At 42.8% G+C, this 19,824-nt stretch overlaps 1 protein-coding gene across 2 annotated transcripts in view; it reads left to right on the forward strand.

Annotated features, from left to right (window-relative positions):
• Gk5 (glycerol kinase 5) overlaps window positions 1-19,824 on the forward strand; it is a 73,137-nt gene that overhangs the window by 25,601 nt on the left and 27,712 nt on the right. For both annotated transcript variants that reach the window (XM_076917848.1, XM_034484112.2), the window contains exons 4-11: window positions 2,109-2,202; window positions 3,663-3,794; window positions 9,105-9,180; window positions 14,109-14,170; window positions 14,368-14,441; window positions 14,641-14,701; window positions 17,162-17,288; window positions 19,205-19,309. In XM_076917848.1, the coding sequence (XP_076773963.1) occupies window positions 2,109-2,202; window positions 3,663-3,794; window positions 9,105-9,180; window positions 14,109-14,170; window positions 14,368-14,441; window positions 14,641-14,701; window positions 17,162-17,288; window positions 19,205-19,309 (731 nt within the window). The remainder of the gene's footprint in view (window positions 1-2,108; window positions 2,203-3,662; window positions 3,795-9,104; window positions 9,181-14,108; window positions 14,171-14,367; window positions 14,442-14,640; window positions 14,702-17,161; window positions 17,289-19,204; window positions 19,310-19,824) is intronic.

The following is a 19,824-nucleotide window of genomic DNA, read 5'->3' on the forward strand; positions in this document are numbered from 1 at the left end:
TTTCTTTCTTCCCCACAGGCAGGTTGTCCCTAACTTACACTCAACCCCTGTATTTCTTCTTCATGGGGCTTGTGTCTGTTGTCTGTAAGTGATGGAGGGATTATTTATTTCTTTGAGTGCCATGGTAAAGTTATGTTCACCAGGGCAATAATGCCTGTGTTCTGCTCACTGCTCTGTCTTCGGCTTCTAGAACAATCCTTCCTAAATATTTGCTGTAATCCATGAAGGACTGACGAAGGGTACAGGCTGCTCAAGGGTACAGTGATAGTATTAGGAATTAGAGATAGTTAAATTGACAGAGAAAAAGAACTGCTCAGAAAGAAGTTCTGGAGTGTACAACTCACAGTTTATGTTCAGTCTCCATCACTGTAAAAAAAAAGGAAGGGGGGAGGAAGGAAGAAGAAGAAGGAGAAAGAGAGAGAAGAGAAGAGAATAAAAATATTAGTATATACCTGGAGGTGACTTGCAGAAGCCTCAAAGGAAAAAGGTCATCCTCATCTTCTCTCCCTCCTCCTCTCCCTCTTCTTCATTTCTTTGGCGTGTACTGTTATTGTAGTATTGACCCAGGGTTTGATAGATTTTTCTTTGCTTTGTCCTCTTCTATTGATGAGAAAGGCATAGCCCAGGTGAGCCATGAACTGATCTTCTTGCCCATTTAGTGTTCTGACTTGATTTTGCCACCACAACTGGGAGATTGAGTAATTGATTAATTAGAGATAAGATCTCACTCTCTCCCAGGTAGACCAGGCTTGTGTTGCACTCATTGCAAACTAACTGCTTTATAAGCTTCTAACTGCTGAGATTACAGGTGTGCCACCTGCTGAGCCATCCCAGTGGCCCTGGGTTTTCTTTCCTTTCCTTTCCTTCCCTTCCCTTCCCTTCCCTTCCCTTCCCTTCCCTTCCCTTCCCTTCCCTTCCCTTTCCTTTCCTTTCTTTTCTTTTTCTGTTTTTTTGAGACAGGGTTTCTCTGTGTAGACCTGGCTGTCCTGGAACTCACTCTGTAGACCAGGCTGGCCTCGAACTCAGAAATCCGCCTGCCTCTGCCTCCCAAATGCTGGGATTAAAGGCGGGCGCCACCACTGTCCGGCCGCCCCGGATTTTCTTTATTGGATACATCTTGGTAATCATATTAGATAGTCAATTCTAAAGTTTTGAGATGTGAAGAGGTGGAGGACCCTGCAGAGCTGCTGTGGGTCAGAAGTTTGTATGTGATTGTATCTTGCTGACCTTGAAGAAGAGGGAACCATTGGCTTTTTTTGTATTTATTTATTTACTTATTGTTTACTTACTATGTATCCCGATGACCTGGAGTTTGCTATGTAGGCCAGTCTGGGCTGCAACTCAGGGAAATTCATCCGCCTCCGCCTTTGCCTCTGTAATATTAGGATTAACGCATGTGATACCGGGCCAGGCCCAGCTGACTTTTTTTTTTTTTTTTTTTTGGTTTTTCGAGACAGAGTTTCTCTGTGTAGCTCTGGCTGTCCTGGAACTCACTCTGCAGACCAGGCTGGCCTGGAACTCAGAAATCCGCCTGCCTCTGCCTCCCAAGTGCTGGGATTAAAGGGGTGCTCCACCACCGCCCGGCCCCAGTTGACTTTTTAAAACACAGAGCATGTCTCAGAGGTCTTGTCAGTAATTTTGTTATTGCAAGTATCCATGTAACATTGTTTCAAAAGGACAATCATTTGGGGTAGAGTCTATTCAAAGTCTGATTCTATATGTAACATAATATTTCTAGGGTTTTGGGGGTGTGTGTGTCAGTGTCTTACTCTCTATTCCAGGCTGGCCTGAAACTCATGGCATTCCTCCTGCATCAGCCTCTCAAATACTGAATGGTCCAGCTAATGTTACGTAATTGTTATGTCCTGTGTCTAGTTTATAAAAACCAAAGAGAATGCAATTGAAAGTTCCATTTAATTGATTGTAGTTTGAAATTATGGTGTGTCTTTTTATTTGTTTTCTCCTTTGGTAGATAGGTTTTCTTTTCCTGTGCTAGGATTGAACCTGGACCTCACACAGTCTAAGTGTCCTGCCAATACCTCTAGCCCTCTGTGGCTGGCCTTTGATGGAGTGCCTGACTTGTACTCTACCATTTCCGTTTCTCTTAGGAAAACAGGCCATCATTTCCACAACTTCATTAGTTGGCAGGACCTAAGGGCAGCTGAACTTGTAAAGTCCTGGAATAATTCTCTTATAATCAAGGTAACTCTTTTCACTCAAATGTTTTTTTGTTTTGTTTTTTTTATAAATGTCTCTTAACTTTAGATGTAATTGTAGGGCCCCCTACATTTAATGATTTAGGACATTAAGACTAAAAGAGGCAATCTGACATATCCCCAAACAGTAAAATGTAAGACTAGCCCCCAAAAGCATTTGTGGTAGATTTAAATGCTTTACTACTTACTGACCCTCAGAAAGGCTGGAGGGAGTTTAGGATGGACCTGTGTCTCTGCCTGGGGAAAGGAAAAGGATGTAGTTGACATGGATTGAAGTGGGCAAACCGCATCGTCCTTTCTTAGAAAGCGAGTGGGTACTGATATAGCTAGCTAGCAGACTTCCATAGCTCTTCACACTATGCCTGGTGCATGGTAGGCCACGGGAGAGGGTAGTGAGGATGCCAACCGTGAGGACAGCGGTGACAGCACACTAGCTGTAAAGGAGCCCATGCTGCCCAAGGGTGCTGTTACTGAGGGAAGAAGCGAAGTGCCTCAGGTAGGGTGCATCCCGAGGGTCTGTTGTTATTGGTACTCAGTGTTGCCAATGTTGACTTCTTTTCTGGCTTTTTAAGACAGCATTTTTCTGTGTAGCCCTGGCTGTCCTGGAGCTCACTCTGTAGACCAGGCTGGCCTCAAACTCAGAGATCCATCTGCCTTGCCTCCTTAGTGCTGGGATTAAAGGCGTGTGCCACCACTGATCAGTTCAGATGTTGACTTCTAACGCCTCATGGTTAAATGCCTTCTCAGCTAATGTAGTGTTCTGAACTGGTGCAGGGAGGTGTCTGGGGAAGGACATACCCACGTGACATCATTTTGGTGCTGGGGGATCGGAACTTAAGTCCTCTTGTGTGCACAATCCCCAAGACCGTTCTGTTTGTCTGCCTTCACACCGGGGCTTCATGATAGCTCCTGACCTAAGCTCATATGGAACTCAGGCTGACTTTGAACTTATGGTCCTGCCTGTCTCCTAAGAGCTGAGGCTGACCTGTATTCCACTATACCTGATTTAATGCTGTGTTTAAAAAATTTTTTTAATGATTTATTTGTTTTTATTTTATGTCTATGAGTCGAGTGTCTTGTCTGCTTGTATACATGTGTGCCCAGTGCCCACAGATGTCAGAAAGTGTTGGATGCCCTGGAGCTAGAGAAGGTTATGAGCCACCCTGTGGGTGTTGGAACTGAACCCAAGGGCAGCAAGTGCTCTTAATCACTTAGACACCGCTCCAACCTTTGTTTTTGTTCTATAAGAAACTAATCAAGTTGGACACAGTGCCACAAGTCATTAATACCAGTGTGGGGGAGGCAGAGACAGGTGGACCTCTGTGAGTTTAAGGCCAGCCAGGACGACATAGTAGTCTTGAAAAGGGGCAGGGATGGAGAAAGAAAAAGAAAACCCAAGGACCATTAAGTGTATTTTCTTAAAGATCTCTTTTGTTTTTAAAACAGCTATTGCATGGGGCCACCCGACTCCTTCATCTCTTCAGTAGGAGTAAAGTGATGCTAACGGTGAGTCGCTTCAGCTTCACCACCCAGCACGTCACCCTAAGATTGGTCTGGATTTTACAAAACCTGTCTGAGGTAAGAAGAGATTGTGTGTGTGGAGAAGGGATCGTGACTGTGGGGAAGGAAAATGTACAGAGTAAGAAGAGTGATCCAGCCTTTTTGGGAGAGAGGCCAGCACTCCTGGGGTAGAAGACAGATCTTCCATTGGTTCCTGGGTTTAAAGTCTTGGTATTATGTCATAACACAAAGGAGATTGACAGTAAGTTTGAAGCTAACCTGGGCTACATCCGGGAGCTCTAAAGATGAGCTGACTTTCTTAAAGGGGCAAGCACTGTACAGCCCTACCTTTACCTGTCCGTCTTTTAGTGAGTGTGTATGCTAGACAGGTAATCAACTTTTGGGGTGAGTCAGGCATGCTACAGAGGGCTGAGCTTGAGTTAGGCTCAGGGAAAAGCAAGGGTGATCAGGCTCTGCAGAGCCGGGGCTTCTTTTTGATTGCTGGCTAGCTTTCCGGAGACCGGCACAACCTGGGCTTGCTTCATGGGGATTACTTCAGTCCCCCTGCCAAAAGCCAAACCTCCACGATTTGGAGCCCAGGCGCTCTTAATTCAGAGCAGACCTGGCTCATGCTCCAGCAGCTGGAGGAGTCTGGGATCCTCCCTGACTCCTGCTGCAGGGTGAGACTCCTAGAAGCTTTTTTCCATATAAGTCTTACCTGTGCTTCTAGTTTTCAGGGCAGCTTTCTGTCCTGTGATCATAACACTGATGAATCAACAAAGAATTGAATACCTGATCTCCTGCCTCCACCTCCAAGCTGGGGTTATAGGTGTGCACTACTGTGTCCTGATCATGTTTCTGACTTACATTAGAAAATCCCCATGATTTAAATCATCTTTGGCATATGAAAAAAAAAAAAAAACGTTGTATTGCTTTGCTCACTTTGGCAGCACTTACTAACACTGTAAGAGTTTGAGAAGATCTGTGAGCCCCCGGCATAAATTCCACATGCAAATTCATAAAGCATCCCAGTTTTTCTTTAAAACTGTATGTTGAGCAAATTTTAGAATAAAAAAAAAAGTGTAACTCAAGAATGCTAAATAAGACATAAGCCAGGTGTGGGCGTACATACCTTCAATTTCAGCATTTGGGAGGCAGAGGCAGTTGGATCTCTGTGAGTTCAAAGCCAGCCTGGTCTACAAAGTGAGTTGTAAGATAGCCAGGGCTGTTACACAGAGAAACCCTGTCTTGGAAATAAATAAATAAATAAATAAATAAATAAATAAATAAATAAGAGAGTGATAGAGAAAGACACTTGATGCCAACTACTAGCCTCTGTGCACACATGTGCGAGTGACTGACTGCATGTGTATGTGTATACCACACATAGTAAATATAAATAGCAAGTGTGGATGGGTGTGTGGAGGTCCTGGAGAGATGCAGTGACTGAGACAATAGCCACATGGGAGATACCTATAGTGCACCGTGGGATGAGGTAGAGCTTAGGCAGAGGGACAGGCTGAACAGATGAGGACAGATGAGGTAACCATGTTTCAGGAATATTTTTTTCTTCTTTTTCCTCTTCTTCATCCTCCTCTTCCTCCCCTCTTCCTCCTCTTCCTCCTCTTCCTCCTCCTCCTCTTCCTCCTCTTCTTCTTCTTCTTTTTTTTTTTTTGTCTTTCCAGAATTTCAGCTTTTGTATTATCAGATTTAAAGAGATTCTGACACCTTTTTCCCCCCTTTGGCATGCTTTTGGTCTGGTGTTGGTGCTTTGTTGAGTAGCTAGAGACTAGTATTTTATGTTTTGTTTGTTTGTTTGTTTTTTTGTTTTTGTTTTTGTTTTTTTGTTTTTGAGACAGGGTTTCTCTGTGTAGCCCTGGCTGTCCTGGAACTCACTCTGTAGACCAGGCTGGCCTCGAACTCAGAAATCCGCCTGCCTCTGCCTCCCAAGTGCTGGGATTAAAGGCGTGCGCCACCACCGCCCGGCCGAGACTAGTATTTTAGGTGCTTCAGTGGTCTTCAGACCACGTGCTCTGTGCCACAACTGCTCAGCTGTTAGAGCTTGAACAAATAAACCTAGCTGGAGTCTACTCAAACTTCATTATAGATTCTAATATTTGAACTTTATATAGTTTTTGTCATAAAAATATCTGAGGGTTTTTTTTTTCAATATCATGGTATAAATCCTTAAACCCACAGTCTGAGTTTATAGAGACTGTGAGAAATTGCCACGGGAACTGTCAGAGTTTATGTTCAGCTGTGGAGATAAAACACCCTGTCAGATACAGGGGAAGGGTTGATTGCAGCTACAGTTCCAGGATCCAGTTCCCCAAAGCAGAGAAGTCACAGTGGCAAGAGCCCGAGAGAGCTGGCCACATGGCATCCTTAGTCAGGATCAGAGAACAGGGGATACATGATGCTTGCCAGTACTTAGCCCACTTTCTCTCTAGCCTTGATGTGGTATTTATTTGTTTGTTTGTTTATAACAGGATACATGATGCTTGCCTTTAGTATTTTTTTTTATTTTTATTTTTATTTTTTGTGAGGGTTACTATATCACCCTGTAGCCTTGGCTGTCTTGGAGTTCTATATAAACACCAGGCTGGCCTAGAACTCACAGAGATGCACCTGCCTCCACCTCAAGTGCCCAGATTAAAGGTGTGCTCCACCATGCCTGGTACTTTCCCTGTGTTTATAGGTGGACTCAAAGCCAGGGAATGGCAGAACCCTCTTTGAAGTTCAGTCTTCCTACATCAATCAGCATATGCAAGACATTTCCTCACTGATGATCCTGGATTGTGTCAAGAAGACTATTAAAACTATCACACCAACTATAACTGTTAGAATATTTGGGTAAAGTTTTCAAATAATAACTGTACCTTGGGTAAACCTCATTGTCTTTTTGATACTGCCATTTTTTGAAGCTTCGTTTAAATTTTTAGCCATTAAAAAAGCAGAGGAACCGGAGAGGTGGCTTAGTGGTCTTCTACCTGCTCTTGCGGAGGGCCTCGGTTCCCTTCCCATCACCCACCTCATACACCACGGCTCCACAATGGCATCATACAACCATCTGTGATTTCCGATCCTGGGAATCCAACACTCTCTTTTGGCCTCCACAGATAGATACCAGGCACATAAGTGGTGCACATACACACGGTCAAGCAAGTAAGCATTCATCTACACAAAATATAAATAGATGTTTAAAACTTGAGTAGAGCTGGAGATGGAGCCCAGATTGTTCAATGTTTGCTTAGTGAGACCAAGCACTGGGTTCAGTCACCAGCCACACACAAAAGGGAGTCGGGGAACAGGAATGCCATCTAGTGCCGGAGCGCCACACAAACAAGACACATGGTAGTAAACATTTTGGTCAAGGAACTGATTGATACTCAGGCTTGGGCTTCCGACCTGCCTACAATTGGGCAACCATGCAGCGTTCATATATAGAGGATCTGTAAGCTCTCTGCATTACCTGGAAGTTACACATCCCCCACATGCTGCAATCATCAGGAAAGGGGAAGAAGGTGAGCGCCCTTATAAAAAACTGCCGTAGCAAAATGATGACGAAAACACAAGCTAACAGGATTAGTCTTCTTCCTGTTGCTTTCCTGAGAACCTATTTAGTACCCGAGCTCCCACGAAGCCTAAGTCCTTTTGAATTGATGCATGGAAACCTTTTGTACTGGGAACTTTTCCATTGCCCCCATAGCTCGCTCGCGCTCTCTCTCTCTCTCTCTCTCTCTCTCTCTCTCTCTCTCTCTTTCTCTGTGTGTATGTGTGTCTGGGTGTGTATATATGTCTGTCTATGTGTGAGTGTCTGTGTGTTTGTGTGTGTATGTGTCTTCGGGTGTCTGTGTGTGTATGTATGTATCTGTGTGTCTATGTGTCTGTGTGTCTATGTATCTGTGTCTATGTGTGTCTGTGTATCTGTGAGTGTGTATAAGTGTCTGTGTTTGTGTCTGTCTGTCTATCTGTGTCTGTGTGTGTATGGCCACATGTGGGTGCCTGTGGAAGCCAGAAAAACCCATTAGATCCCCCAGGAGTTCCAGGTGGCTATGAGTGAGTACCTTAGAAGTGCCTGATATAGGTGTTTCAGGAAGGTTTTTTGTTTTTTTTTTTTTTTGTTTTTTTTTTTTGTTTTTTTTTTTTTTAGTTTTTCGAGACAGGGTTTCTCTGTGTAGTCCTGGCTGTCCTGGAACTCACTCTGTAGACCAGGCTGGCCTTGAACTCAGAAATCCTCCTGCCTCTGCCTCCCAAGTGCTGGGATTAAAGGCATGCGCCACCACTGCCCGGCTTCAGGAAGTTTTTTTAACCACAGAACCATTTCTCTCCCTTTCTCCCATCCATAGTTTTTAAGGTTAACAACTGTTTTTGTAAGAATTTCAGACATGAGTACTACATTTAAATGATTTCTACCCGTCCCTCTCTACCCTCTGACTCCTTGTCTTTTTCACTCTCTTTCAAATTCATTATCTGTTCTTTAATCGTTATTAATAAATATACATGTATATATGTGTATATAAATACAACCTGCTAAATCCAGTGTGTGTGTGTGTGTGTGTGTGTGTCAGCACTTGGGATTGGATAACCTGTTAGGGATTCATGTCCAGAGAATACAGATTCTTCTCTCAACAGCCAGTGCCTGTAGGTCTTCATCAGGAATGGGGCATTGTGAGATTTTCCCCATCCATGTTGGCATATAATGGCACAGATATAATCATGCAGATCTTATTTGGTAACCATGTTGTTGTGGTTTCATGGGTGCAGCTGCTTTGTCATAGATAGAAGACACTATTTTGCAACAGATGTCATAGTCCTATGGCTCCTTAAATCTTCTCAACCCCTCTTCCACAGTGTTCTCTGAGACTTACAGGTAGGGGTTGTGTTATAAGTATGTCAGATGGGGTTGAACCCCACAGTTAGGGTTATGTTGTAAGTGTGTCAGATGGGGTTGTACACCCCTCAGTCTGTTGTTCTCTATATTTTGTCTAGGTGACAGGGCATAACTTCTTTAAAAAAATGGGCAGTCGTTTGGATTTAACTCTTAAGCCATAGTGTGATATTACTTCTCTAGGTTGTATGGCGTATTTGTGTATATAAACTAAAATATATATGTGCTTTGCTTTTTTAAACTAAAAATGTAAAGCTTTTAAACTAAAAATGCTATATAGCTAAAAATTTTCAGTGATGCACAGAGGTTAGGAAGTACTCCTTCCTAAATCCCATTCACTAATAATTAAGATCTCCTGGACTATGTTCTAGAAATGATCTTTCTCGGTATAATTCTCAGTATTGAGATTACAGTGTATCTACTGATCTGTATTTTTTTTTTCCTGTGCCTGATATCGTACTCAGTTGTAGTTGACTAAACGTTCTTCTCTTTTCAAGGTGAAAAAGGCAGTGGAAGAAGACAATTGCTGCTTTGGGACGATTGATACCTGGCTGTTACATAAGCTCACGAAAGGTAAAGGTGGCCCTACAGACTTGCTTCAACCCGAGTAAGACTGAGGGACCAGAGTTGCAAGAGAATCCAAGTTACTTACACCACGGTTTTTTCTTTCCATATCCCAAACACACTGCTGTTTGCCACACTGTTAACTACATGTTGCAGTAAAACTAGATGCATCTTCATTTTGGTGGGGGCGGGGAGAGGAAGATGGTTTAAAAATGCTGATGAAACTTCAAAGTCTAAGATCTGGGGGACAGTCTTGCTTTCAAAGAGTGCTAAAGGTAGACTTCCAGGTAAAATGGGGGGGGGGCTAGAAACAGCACCCCCATGTGTGATGGTGAAAGAGTCAGAATAAGAAGAGACAGACTTTATTCCAAAGAGAGGAAGAGCTTCAGAAACCTACAAAGGAAACAGTGGAAACTCAGAAGGGGGTGGAGACAAACCTGGGCAGTGCAGAGGTTGAGCACAGCTTGGGCCCCACAGCTCCCTGAGGGTAGGGGAGCAGCAGCCATTTCCTCAAGCGCTGTGTATCCCCCTTCACTGAGTCATACTGGGGACTGGGCCTTCAAGAACTGGCTGCTTAAGAAAACCCGCAGATAAAACTGAAGGAGCTAGGCAAACGAACACCGAAACATGAGCACCATGCCAATGCAGCATAACTCCTTCAGAAAACCGAAATGTCTCCGTGACCAACCCAACCTCCTCAAAGATGGTCATGTGGATAAAGTGTGGGGTAAAGATTCAGGTTGATTGGTAAAAAAAAAAAAAAAAATCATGGGTGACACAAAAGGGAATACAAACAAACAGATAAGTTAAATTCAAGGCCAGCATTGTAAAAAGAAAACATTAGCCATCTGATGGTCAGAGGAGAGTTCAGCAAGAAGGTTGATATTCTGAACAACGAGTAGAAATGTTGGAAATGGAAAACACAGTGAGTCACATGAAAAACAGTGGAGAATTTCACCAATATAGTTGAGCAACTAAAAGGAGAAATAGAAGGGCTGCCCTCATGAAATCCATCCAGACCCCAAGAAGGGAGAAAACGAACAGACGTGACCACAGCATCCGAAAGATGCTAACATATCTATGAATTATAATGTCTAATTATAATATTGTATAAGCATCCAAGCGATAGAAGAGACAAACACTAAAGAGCATGATCGGTCAGTGACATTATAGCAGAGAGTTTCCCAAGACAAGTGTAGGAAGAGCTAAGATGGAAGGAGTAAGGAGAGGAAGAGGAGGAGTAAGGAGAAGGAAGAGGAGGAGCTAGGGAGAGACGGAAAATGAGAGACAGAGACATGGGAGCTGATGTCTGTTTGTCTGTAGCAGTCAAAGGTAGTTGGTATATCTAGGTTGGGTATTGGGTTATACTTCTGATTGTATGGGTATCTTGTTATTGATCATTACCAAATATATAAGCCTTTGGATAATCTAAGCATTAGAGTCTCATCTGTACCGAGCCTGTGTGGTTGGCGGGATAGTCTGGGCAGTGCTCAGCCTTGCAGAGACAGCATGAAGACTGGCAGAGCCATCTCCCATGTTGGCGTCTCGTGGGTGGCAGGGCTGGTGTCTCTGGCTGGCCGTTTCTAGCTGCAGTGTGCACATGGCCTCTGGCTACCAACATGGCGGCTGAGCCAGGCAGTGCTGCCGCAGCTTAGATACTTGGCTTTGCTGGCGGCTATTTTTTAAATAATTACTACAACAGACAAGAAGAAATGGACACCCAATAGAAGGAACATTTAGAATCTCAAATAGATATTACCAGAACTTTTTATAATATAGTCAAAATGCCAAGGCAAAAAGCAGAGGACACTGAAAGCTGTAAGGAGAACATGCCAACTCCTGTACAAAAGCAGACACATTGGAATGACATCAAATCCCCTGCCAACAACCAGCATGGAACCATGCTTCCAAGCCCTGGAAGTAATGGCTGCCAACCGAAAGAGAGCTGCCCAGCAAAGCTGTCTTTAACAGTTGACAGAGAAACAAGGATGTTTGGAGGTCAACCAGACGCAGGCAGTTCTTGACTCTCAAGCCAGCGATGCAGAAGATGTATCAAGGAATACTGTACACAGAAGAGGAAGAAAGTCTCAATCATAAGAATACCAGAGAGGATAAATGTTGTGAGCAGAATTGATCAGCAGAGAACTAGGAAGAAATACATCATGTAACAGTAAACCAGTAAGGGATTAATACTAACAGGGCAGAAAGTAGAGAACAGAAGTGTCACCAGCAAGAAAAATGGCCAGAAATATTAGTCAGTGCCCCTGCCAGCAAAGGACGAGCTGCTGGGGTGGTTCTCTCTCCTTCTGCCAATGTGGGTTCCACTGGGGATAGGACACAGGTTGTGAGGTGTGGTGGGCACCTTCCAAGCCATCTCTGCCTGCAGTGACATTCTTCACAGGATTAGAAGACAACAATCCTAGCTGGATTCCTCAAGTCCCAAACATCTGAAGCAGAGGCAGGTGGATTATTGTGAGTTCATGACTCAGCCTGGATTACAGAGTGAGTTATAGCCAAAGCTTAAGCAACATAGTGAGACACTGTCTCAAAACAAAAAGCAAAACAAAACAAAAGCCTTTATTTGGGAAGCATGGACGGGCAGGTTTACATAGCAAGCTCTAGGACAGCCAGGATTGCGTAGAGAAACTCTGTCTCCAAAACCAAAACGGATTATTTGGGTCTAGAGAGATGGCTGGGTGGGTAAGAATACTTGCTCTTGCTTTTCCAGAGCACCTGTTTGGTTCTTATTGCCTAAACCATGTGGCTCACACAGTCTGGAAATCCAGCTCCAGGGATACCACACCCTCTTCTGGCCTTTATGGGCACCTGCATACATGTGCACAGACACATACAGATAAAAAGAAATCTTTTTTTTTTTTTTTAAAGTGGATCTTAGCATACGATGAAACTAAAACTTCTAGAAAATAACATAAGCAAAATGCATCAGGTTATGTTATTGGCAAAGACTTTCTGGAAAGTGCCCGATTAGCAGAGGAATCATCTCAATAATTGATGGCTAGGATTGCCTGAAATTGAAAACTTCTGCACAACAAAGGAATCGCTGCTTAAGTGAAGAAACGACCTACAGAGCAGGGAAAATAATCTCACACAACTACCCCCACGTCACCCTAAAAATGGCTAATAATTACTTTTTTTTTTTTTAAAAAGTGTTAAGTATATTAATCCTGAGGGAAATACAAATTGAAACTACTTTGAATTCCATCTCACCCAGATCAGAATAGCTGTCATCAAGAAGATAAAGGAAGCCAGGTATGGTGGCTCAGGCTTTTAATCCCTGCGTTTGGGAGGCAGAGGCAGGTGAATCTCTATGAGTTCCATGCTAGCCTTGTCTATATAGCAAGTTCCAGGACAGCCAGGGCAACAGAGAGAGAGACCTGGTCTCAAAGTACAACAGAAAGCAGAAACAAAGAGATGACAGATGGCAGCAGATGCTGGAGGTGGTACGGGAAGGACAGCCGAGTCACCGCTGTTGCTGGGAACTAAGCTTGTGCAGCCTCACATGATGGAAATCCAAATGGAGGCTTCTCAACCAGTAAAAAGAGAATTCCCATGTGACTTGGCTGTGCCACTCTGGTATATAACTAGAGGACTCTAAGAATGCCACAGAGACATCCACACATCCATGTTTATTGCTGTACTATTCATACAGCCAAGAAAAGAAACCAGCCTAGAAGTTCACGAACAAGCGAACCAATAACAAGAAAATGTGGCACAGTCACAAAATGCAGTTCTATTTTGACTCTAAAAACAGCGAATGGAATCATGACATTTGCAGGAAAGTGAATGGGACTGGAAATCACATTGAGACAACCCAGACTTTGAAGAAAAGATACCACATTATCTCTCATTTGCAGAACCTATATTTGAGTCTGTCTGTCTGTCTGTCTGTGTCTGTGTTGCTGATGGGAACAGGGTGATGGAATGCACATGCCGTCAAGTCAAACGGGGAGGTTGTCTGGGGGAAGGAAGGAAACGTTAGATTGGATGTGAGGAAGAGGGAGACAAATTAGGACAAAGTGTAATGACATATGAAAATGCCATAATGAAATACATTTCTGTGTGTGCTGACTTAAAAAGGGGAGGGGCTGGAGAGGTGGGTCAGCTGTTAATTGCCAAAGACCCTCGTGTTAGTTCACAACCATGTCTAACTTCAGTTCCAGGGAATCCAATGCCCTCTCCTGACCTCCAAGGGCATCAGGCACACATGTGGTACACAGACTTACACGCAGGCTAAACACTAAGACACATGAAATGAAGTGAATAAACCTAAGGTTTGAAAGAATAAAATAGTGATAACACTGTGCTTGGATATACTTCAGGGTGTGTGTATGTGTGTGTGTGGGAGATATCCCTTGGCATCTTGACACCTCTTCCTTTAAAACTCAGGATCTAAGGTTTTATCTGTAAAATTGCTTTTGTAACATTCAAAGACTGGTAAGATGGCGTCCTGAGTTTAGTTTCTAGAACCCATGTGGTGGTCAGAGCTGACTACAGAAAGTTGTCCTCTGACCTTCACATGCAGACAGTAGTATGTAACGGGGCAGGGTGAGAAGGTTAGGCACGTAAAAGGTACCTGCTGCAAAGCCTGAGGACCAGATCTGATCCCTGGGACCCATGACATGGAAAGAGCATAGACCCTTGACGTTGTTCTCTAATCTGCACGTGTGTGCTGTGATAACACACATGCACACGAACACATACATAATTGTAACTTTGAAATTTTTAAATAAAAATTCAATCAAAATAAAACACTATAAGGGTTTATAAAGATTGGATGGGTATTTTCCTGGAAACTTGAATGTTGCAAACATCCATTTTAGGATAAATTTGAAGATAGACAAAAGTCTAGATTATAAACCAAGGTTAGGTGATTTATATTTCCTGATAATAAATGTGTTATTTCTAATGTAATTTAGGTGCTTCCTATGCCACGGATTATTCAAATGCCAGTACGACTGGATTTTTTGATCCATATGCGGTAAAGACTTTTCTCTTTTTTTTTTTTTTTTTTTTTTTTTTTTAATCACCAGCTTTTCTGTAATGCTGGCTAGATTCTTCTTTAACTGATCGTAGTTGACAACCCTTGTCTATGTGAACAATGTGTTGCTTTGAAGTGTGGGTAGAGGTGTGAGGCTCGTAAGCGTGCATATCCTGACGCCGTATTCTCATGCACAGATGCGCTGGAGCAGGCTCATAACCACCATGGTTTCCATTCCACTATCCATCCTGCCTCCTGTGAAGGACACCAGGTAATCAGAAACAGACCCACACACTTGCCTTTGAATTCTCTTCACTTCGCTGGGGAAAGGGACTTTTTTTTTTTTTTTTTTTAAACATGCTTCTGCATCTGTTCTATAACTTCATGGGCTACGTGAAAAGGAGTTTGCTGGATTTTAGGGTGAGTATGTCTAGAACTACAATTAATTCTTTCATCAATCTTCTTTGAAGCTATAATTTTGGATCAGTGGATGAAGAGATATTTGGTGTCCCTATACCAGTTCTTGCCTTGGTAAGTGGAAGACACTGGGGTGGGGGGAGTGGGTGTAAGAACTAAATAAATGTGTTTGGATAGTTGGAAGTAGCTTCAAGAGAAACAGAAGGTCTTTAGTAGAATAATGCCTGAGCCAAGTGTAGTGGCTCTCAGCTTTAATCCCAGCAGTCACTCAGGGCACAGGCAGGCAGGTTTTGTGAGTTTGAGGCCAGCCTAGTCTACATAGCAAGTTCCAGGGCAGCCAGGGATATATAGTAAGGTCCTACTATTCTTAGTGTTAATGTTAGAGTATTTGCCACCAGGTACAAGGCCCTGCGTTCAACATCAGCACTGAAGAAGAAACACATTCTGTCTAGTATCTCTTTTATTTTTTTCTTTTAAGTTAAAAGGGTCATGTATATAATGAGAAGCAGTCCCTATATAAGGATACTGTTACATTTTCTAAAGATACCGTGTTCTGAGTAATAGACCACATCTGTAGATGCTTTGATTTTAAAAGCAGCAAGGGGCCACTGCTGCTTATATTTTATCAGAAATAGTTTATATTCCATTAGAAAATCAGTAAATGGGCAGTTGACACTGGAGGATAAAGTTGTAGCTGGATGTTGTAAAACCCTTAGCTTGCTGATGTGAAAATAGAGTAATTTCTGGGGTCTGTTTCCTTTTAGATTTATGTTTACTTTTATGTGTTTGGATGATTTGCCTGCATGTATGTCTGTCACCACATGCAAGCAGGCCCTGCAGAACTCAGAAGAGAACATTTGATAACCCCGGCACTAGAGTTACAGATGGTTGTGAGCTGCTCTGTGGGTGATGGGAATCGAACCTGGGTCCTTTGCAGGAGCAACAAATGCTTCTAACTCTGAGCCACTCCAAAACTCCTGGGTTTTATTTTTAAGGTTTCTTTTACTGTTGGACTCTAGCTCTCTGGCCAGAGGAGAGAACAAAGTTAGAAACCCTCAGGATGCCATGCTGGAAAACCTCAGAAAGCCTTTTTTCCTACAGCAGCTTAAACATGGGGTGGAGGCCACCTGTCCCCAGATGGACTCTTCATATTAGCCAGGGAGTCAGAATGGGAGGGGAAAGTAAGTTTATTTACTTATAAATGACGGGATCTTACTATATAGCTTAGGCTGGCCTTGTATCTCTGTGGAGGCCAGGCTGGCCCCAGCCTCAAAGCAGTCCTCCTGCCATAGTCTCCAAAGTGCTGGGACTGTGTGCATGTGCTTCCATGCCCAGGTGGTGTCGTCGTTGTCATCATCATCATCATTTAAGGCAGGATCCTGTTATTAGTCCAGGCTTGCCTCTGACTTAAGATGTTCCTGCCAAAGTCTCCAGTGTTGAGGTTGTGTGTTCAGATATTCCTGGCCTCAGAAGGGTTTTACTACGTGAGTTTTATTTTTTATTTTAATTTAAAAATATTTATTAGGACAGTGTGTGTGTGTGTGTGTGTGTGTGTGTGTACCATGGCATATAGGTGGAGGTCAGAGGACAACTTCCAGGAGTTGCTTCTCTCTTTCTACCATGTGGAGGTCCCATAGATCAGACTCAGGGTGTCATGTCTAGCGACAGATCCATTTATCCATTGAGACATCTTGGTAGCCCTAGTTTCATTTTCTTTCTTTCTTTAATATAGTGCTAGTGACCATGGCCACGTACAGATAAGGCAAGTTCTCTACCATGTGTGTGCTTGATAGTCTAGCTGCTCAGGAGGCTGAGGCAAGAGAGGAGGTCTCAGCTACCCTGGTAACTGTGGCAACCCATCTCTAAACTGACTTGAGATGGAGCTGGGGTGACTCCTGCAGAGTGAGCATCAGCATGCCCGAGGCCTTAGGGTTGATTTCCAGCACTGCAGAACGTTAAGTGAGTCTCTTTATGTGTGTTCATATGTAACCATAGCGACAAAATTATAATCTTCTAAAGCAATAAACATGTTTAAGACTTCTAATTTTATTTATTGTACCTCTGTCACTCTTAGTAAAAGAAACTTGTGAGTTCAGGTCCTGACAAAGGGATGAAACCTCTAAGGTGAAATGAAAAGGCACACTGTTCTGGTGCCGGGGCTGACCTTTCTAAAACTGCTCATGTTTATAAAAGCCGTGAACCAGAAGCCCTGGGACAAGGTACTTGCCAGTAGTGCAAAAGACCCTCGGGCTGTGCAACTGTTGTCTTTGGGGTTCATTTTTTTGTTTGGTTGATTTTTTTTTGAGACAGGGTTTCTCTGTGTAGCCCTGGCTGTCCTGGAACTCACTCTGTAGACCAGGTTGGCCTCAAACTCAGAGATCTGCCTGCCTCTGCCTCTCAAGTGCTGGGATTAAAGGCATGCGCCACCACTGCCCGGCTTGGGGTTCGTTTTTAAACTTAAATGTCAAAAAAGCAAGTGGACTATGTAACCACGAGAATCGTGTAAACGGGGAGTGGACTGTAACAAAACAGGCGCTGGTACAGTGTGTTTCTGATGGTCGGCCTCCTTGGCAGGTTGGTGACCAGCAGTCGGCCATGTTTGGAGAGTGCTGCTTTGAGACAGGAGATGTGAAGTTAACCATGGGAACGGGGACATTTTTGGATATCAATACTGGAAAGAGCCCTCAGCATGTTAATGGAGGTGAGTAATCAGGATGGATCTTGTTAGTAAGATAAAATTACATTCCTATCTGTTCGTGATGCATGTCACATACCAAGTCCCCATTTCATGTGAAGGATATTCTTTTATATATTTTGTCTTTAGAGATAATTAATCCCCATTGCCTTTAAATTAATTAATTAAAAGAATTAAATTGCCAGCATTAAAAATAAAGATGTTGGCAGATGGAGGTGGCGCACAGCTTTAATCCTAGCACTCAGGAGGATGTAGAGGCAGGCAGATCCCCTTGAGTTGGAGGCTAGCCTGTTCTACAGAACAAGTTCCGGGGCTATACAGAAAATAACCAGGCTCTTTGGAAAACCCTAACCCAAACCCCAAAGATATTAATACAGCAAATCAACATATATATTAGGCTATTTTGACCAGCTTTTCAAATATTTATTTGTATTACATATTATATTTGTTTGATTTATTACTAGTCTAACTCTCTCTTTTTCCCCCATATTTATTTATTTATTTTGGTGTGCTGCTACTGGGAATCAAACCCAAGGCCTTAACATGCAGGGCAAGTATTGTACACCTTGAACTACAACCCTAATTTATTTTTTCTGTGCATTAGAAACTTTGGGGTAGTAGTAATTGCCAACTAATGATCGATTTGTATTTAGGGCCTTTTTAGTTTTTTGAGAGTGAGTCTGATGTAGTGCCGACTGGCCTTGAACTTGCTAGATAGACAAAGATGACCTGGAGCTGCTGGTGCTCCAGCGCTAGGCTTTGCCGCCATGCCTGGCTTATAATGGTCCTGGCAGTGGATTCATGTGTGCTGGGCAGGCCCTCTTCCAGCTGAGCTTTGTCTCTGGCTCTCCTGGGACTTGCTCCATAGACTAGGCTAGCCTTGAACTTACAGAGATCCACTTGCATTTGCCTCCTGCGTGCTGGGATCAGAGGCATGCACCACCACTGCCCAGCATCCTCAGCGTATTCAAAGATGCACTTACAATTCGTTTTCCTGCCTTCCCTCTGCAGCCTTGTCCCTTTCTCCTGGCTGGAGGGATTAGACCTAGAAAAAGGGATGACTGTATTCCACCGACCTGACTTAGGGCTCTGCTTGGAGACCGCAAATAAACACAATGTATGGTTAGCGCTCTGGCTAAGCGACCTCTAATAGCTTTACTTGGCAATTACAATACAATGCCATGTTTCTAGAGACGTGAATGTACCTGTAGCTATTAAAAGCCAGCAGCTCAGTGCTGGAGTATCACCTAGCATGTACCAGGTCCTCGGTTCAATTCCTAGTTCCCCAAACCCAGACCAGCCATCCAACAGCAAAACAAACAAGAACAATAATGCCCTTCTTATGTGTTACCATAGATGTGAAATCTTATATTGTCTTTGAAAATGTTAAATTGAGAGCTCTGTTAACATTTCATGGATTGGCACATCCTATTACTGCAAGAAACATTTGGCTTTCCACACAGTGCAAACGTTCTTTAAAATGCATGCATCTTTTTATTTTATTTTATTTTTTATTAGTTATTTTATTTATTTACATTTCAAATGTTGTCCCCCTTCCCGGTTGGTCTTTCTTTTCTAATTCCATTTTGTTTAAAGTACATTTTAAATGTAGTTTTCTCATTTAGTAAAAGTTGTCTAATTTAAAAAAAAAAAAAAAAAAAAAAAAGCAAGAACAAAACCAGAAATCTACCCCTCACATGCTAGGGTGGGTCTCTTTTCAATTGTAGAAACGAGGCTGAAGGTCCAGAAACCATAAGATCACACCTAGTGAGGGCCGGGATTTGAATTTCACAGGCTTAGGTTCTTAAGCACTTTGTGGTTATTTATATGCTATGGTTGTTGCTGCACCATACATACATACAACATGAGTTGTGTATTTGCTATATGACTTACATTGTCCATTTGTATATTTACTTTCTAAGGCTTTTATCCATTAATTGGATGGAAGATTGGGCAAGAACTTGTATGTTTAGCTGAAGGCAATGCAGGAGACACGGGTACCGCTATAATGTGGGCTCAAAAATTAGGTAAGTCACTTTTAAACAAAATCTACAGGCCAGACATGAATTCAAATTTGCCACATGGTTTTAGATCAATAGACAAAGAATGGACCATTCAAATGAGACATTAAGATAAAATAATATATACTAGGAGAAATATGGAATATTCTTTTTTTTTTTTTTTAAATGGGTTGGTAAAGGTTAAGTATTAGGGCCAGGAATCATTTAAAAAAAGGAAGAAAGAAAGAGAGAGAGAGAAAGAAAAAAAAATAAGCTATAGTCATACACACTTTTAATCCTAGCACTTGGGAAGCAGAGTTTGAAGTCTCCTGAATTGCATGACACGTTTAAGACCAGCATGACATACACAGTAAGATCTAGTCTTGAAAGAAAGGAAGGAAGAATAGAAAGGTGAATTTAAGTATGTAGAACACCAGCGTGTATAGGAATAGCTAGGCTACAGGCCAAATACAAACACAAAGGGATAAGAGCCATTAGTACTAGCCAGGCTCAGTGGTGCACGCCTTTAATCCCAGCACTTG

The sequence above is a fragment of the Arvicanthis niloticus genome, chromosome 21 (genome assembly GCF_011762505.2).
Source record: "Arvicanthis niloticus isolate mArvNil1 chromosome 21, mArvNil1.pat.X, whole genome shotgun sequence".
In the NCBI taxonomy this organism is placed as follows: domain Eukaryota; kingdom Metazoa; phylum Chordata; class Mammalia; order Rodentia; family Muridae; genus Arvicanthis; species Arvicanthis niloticus.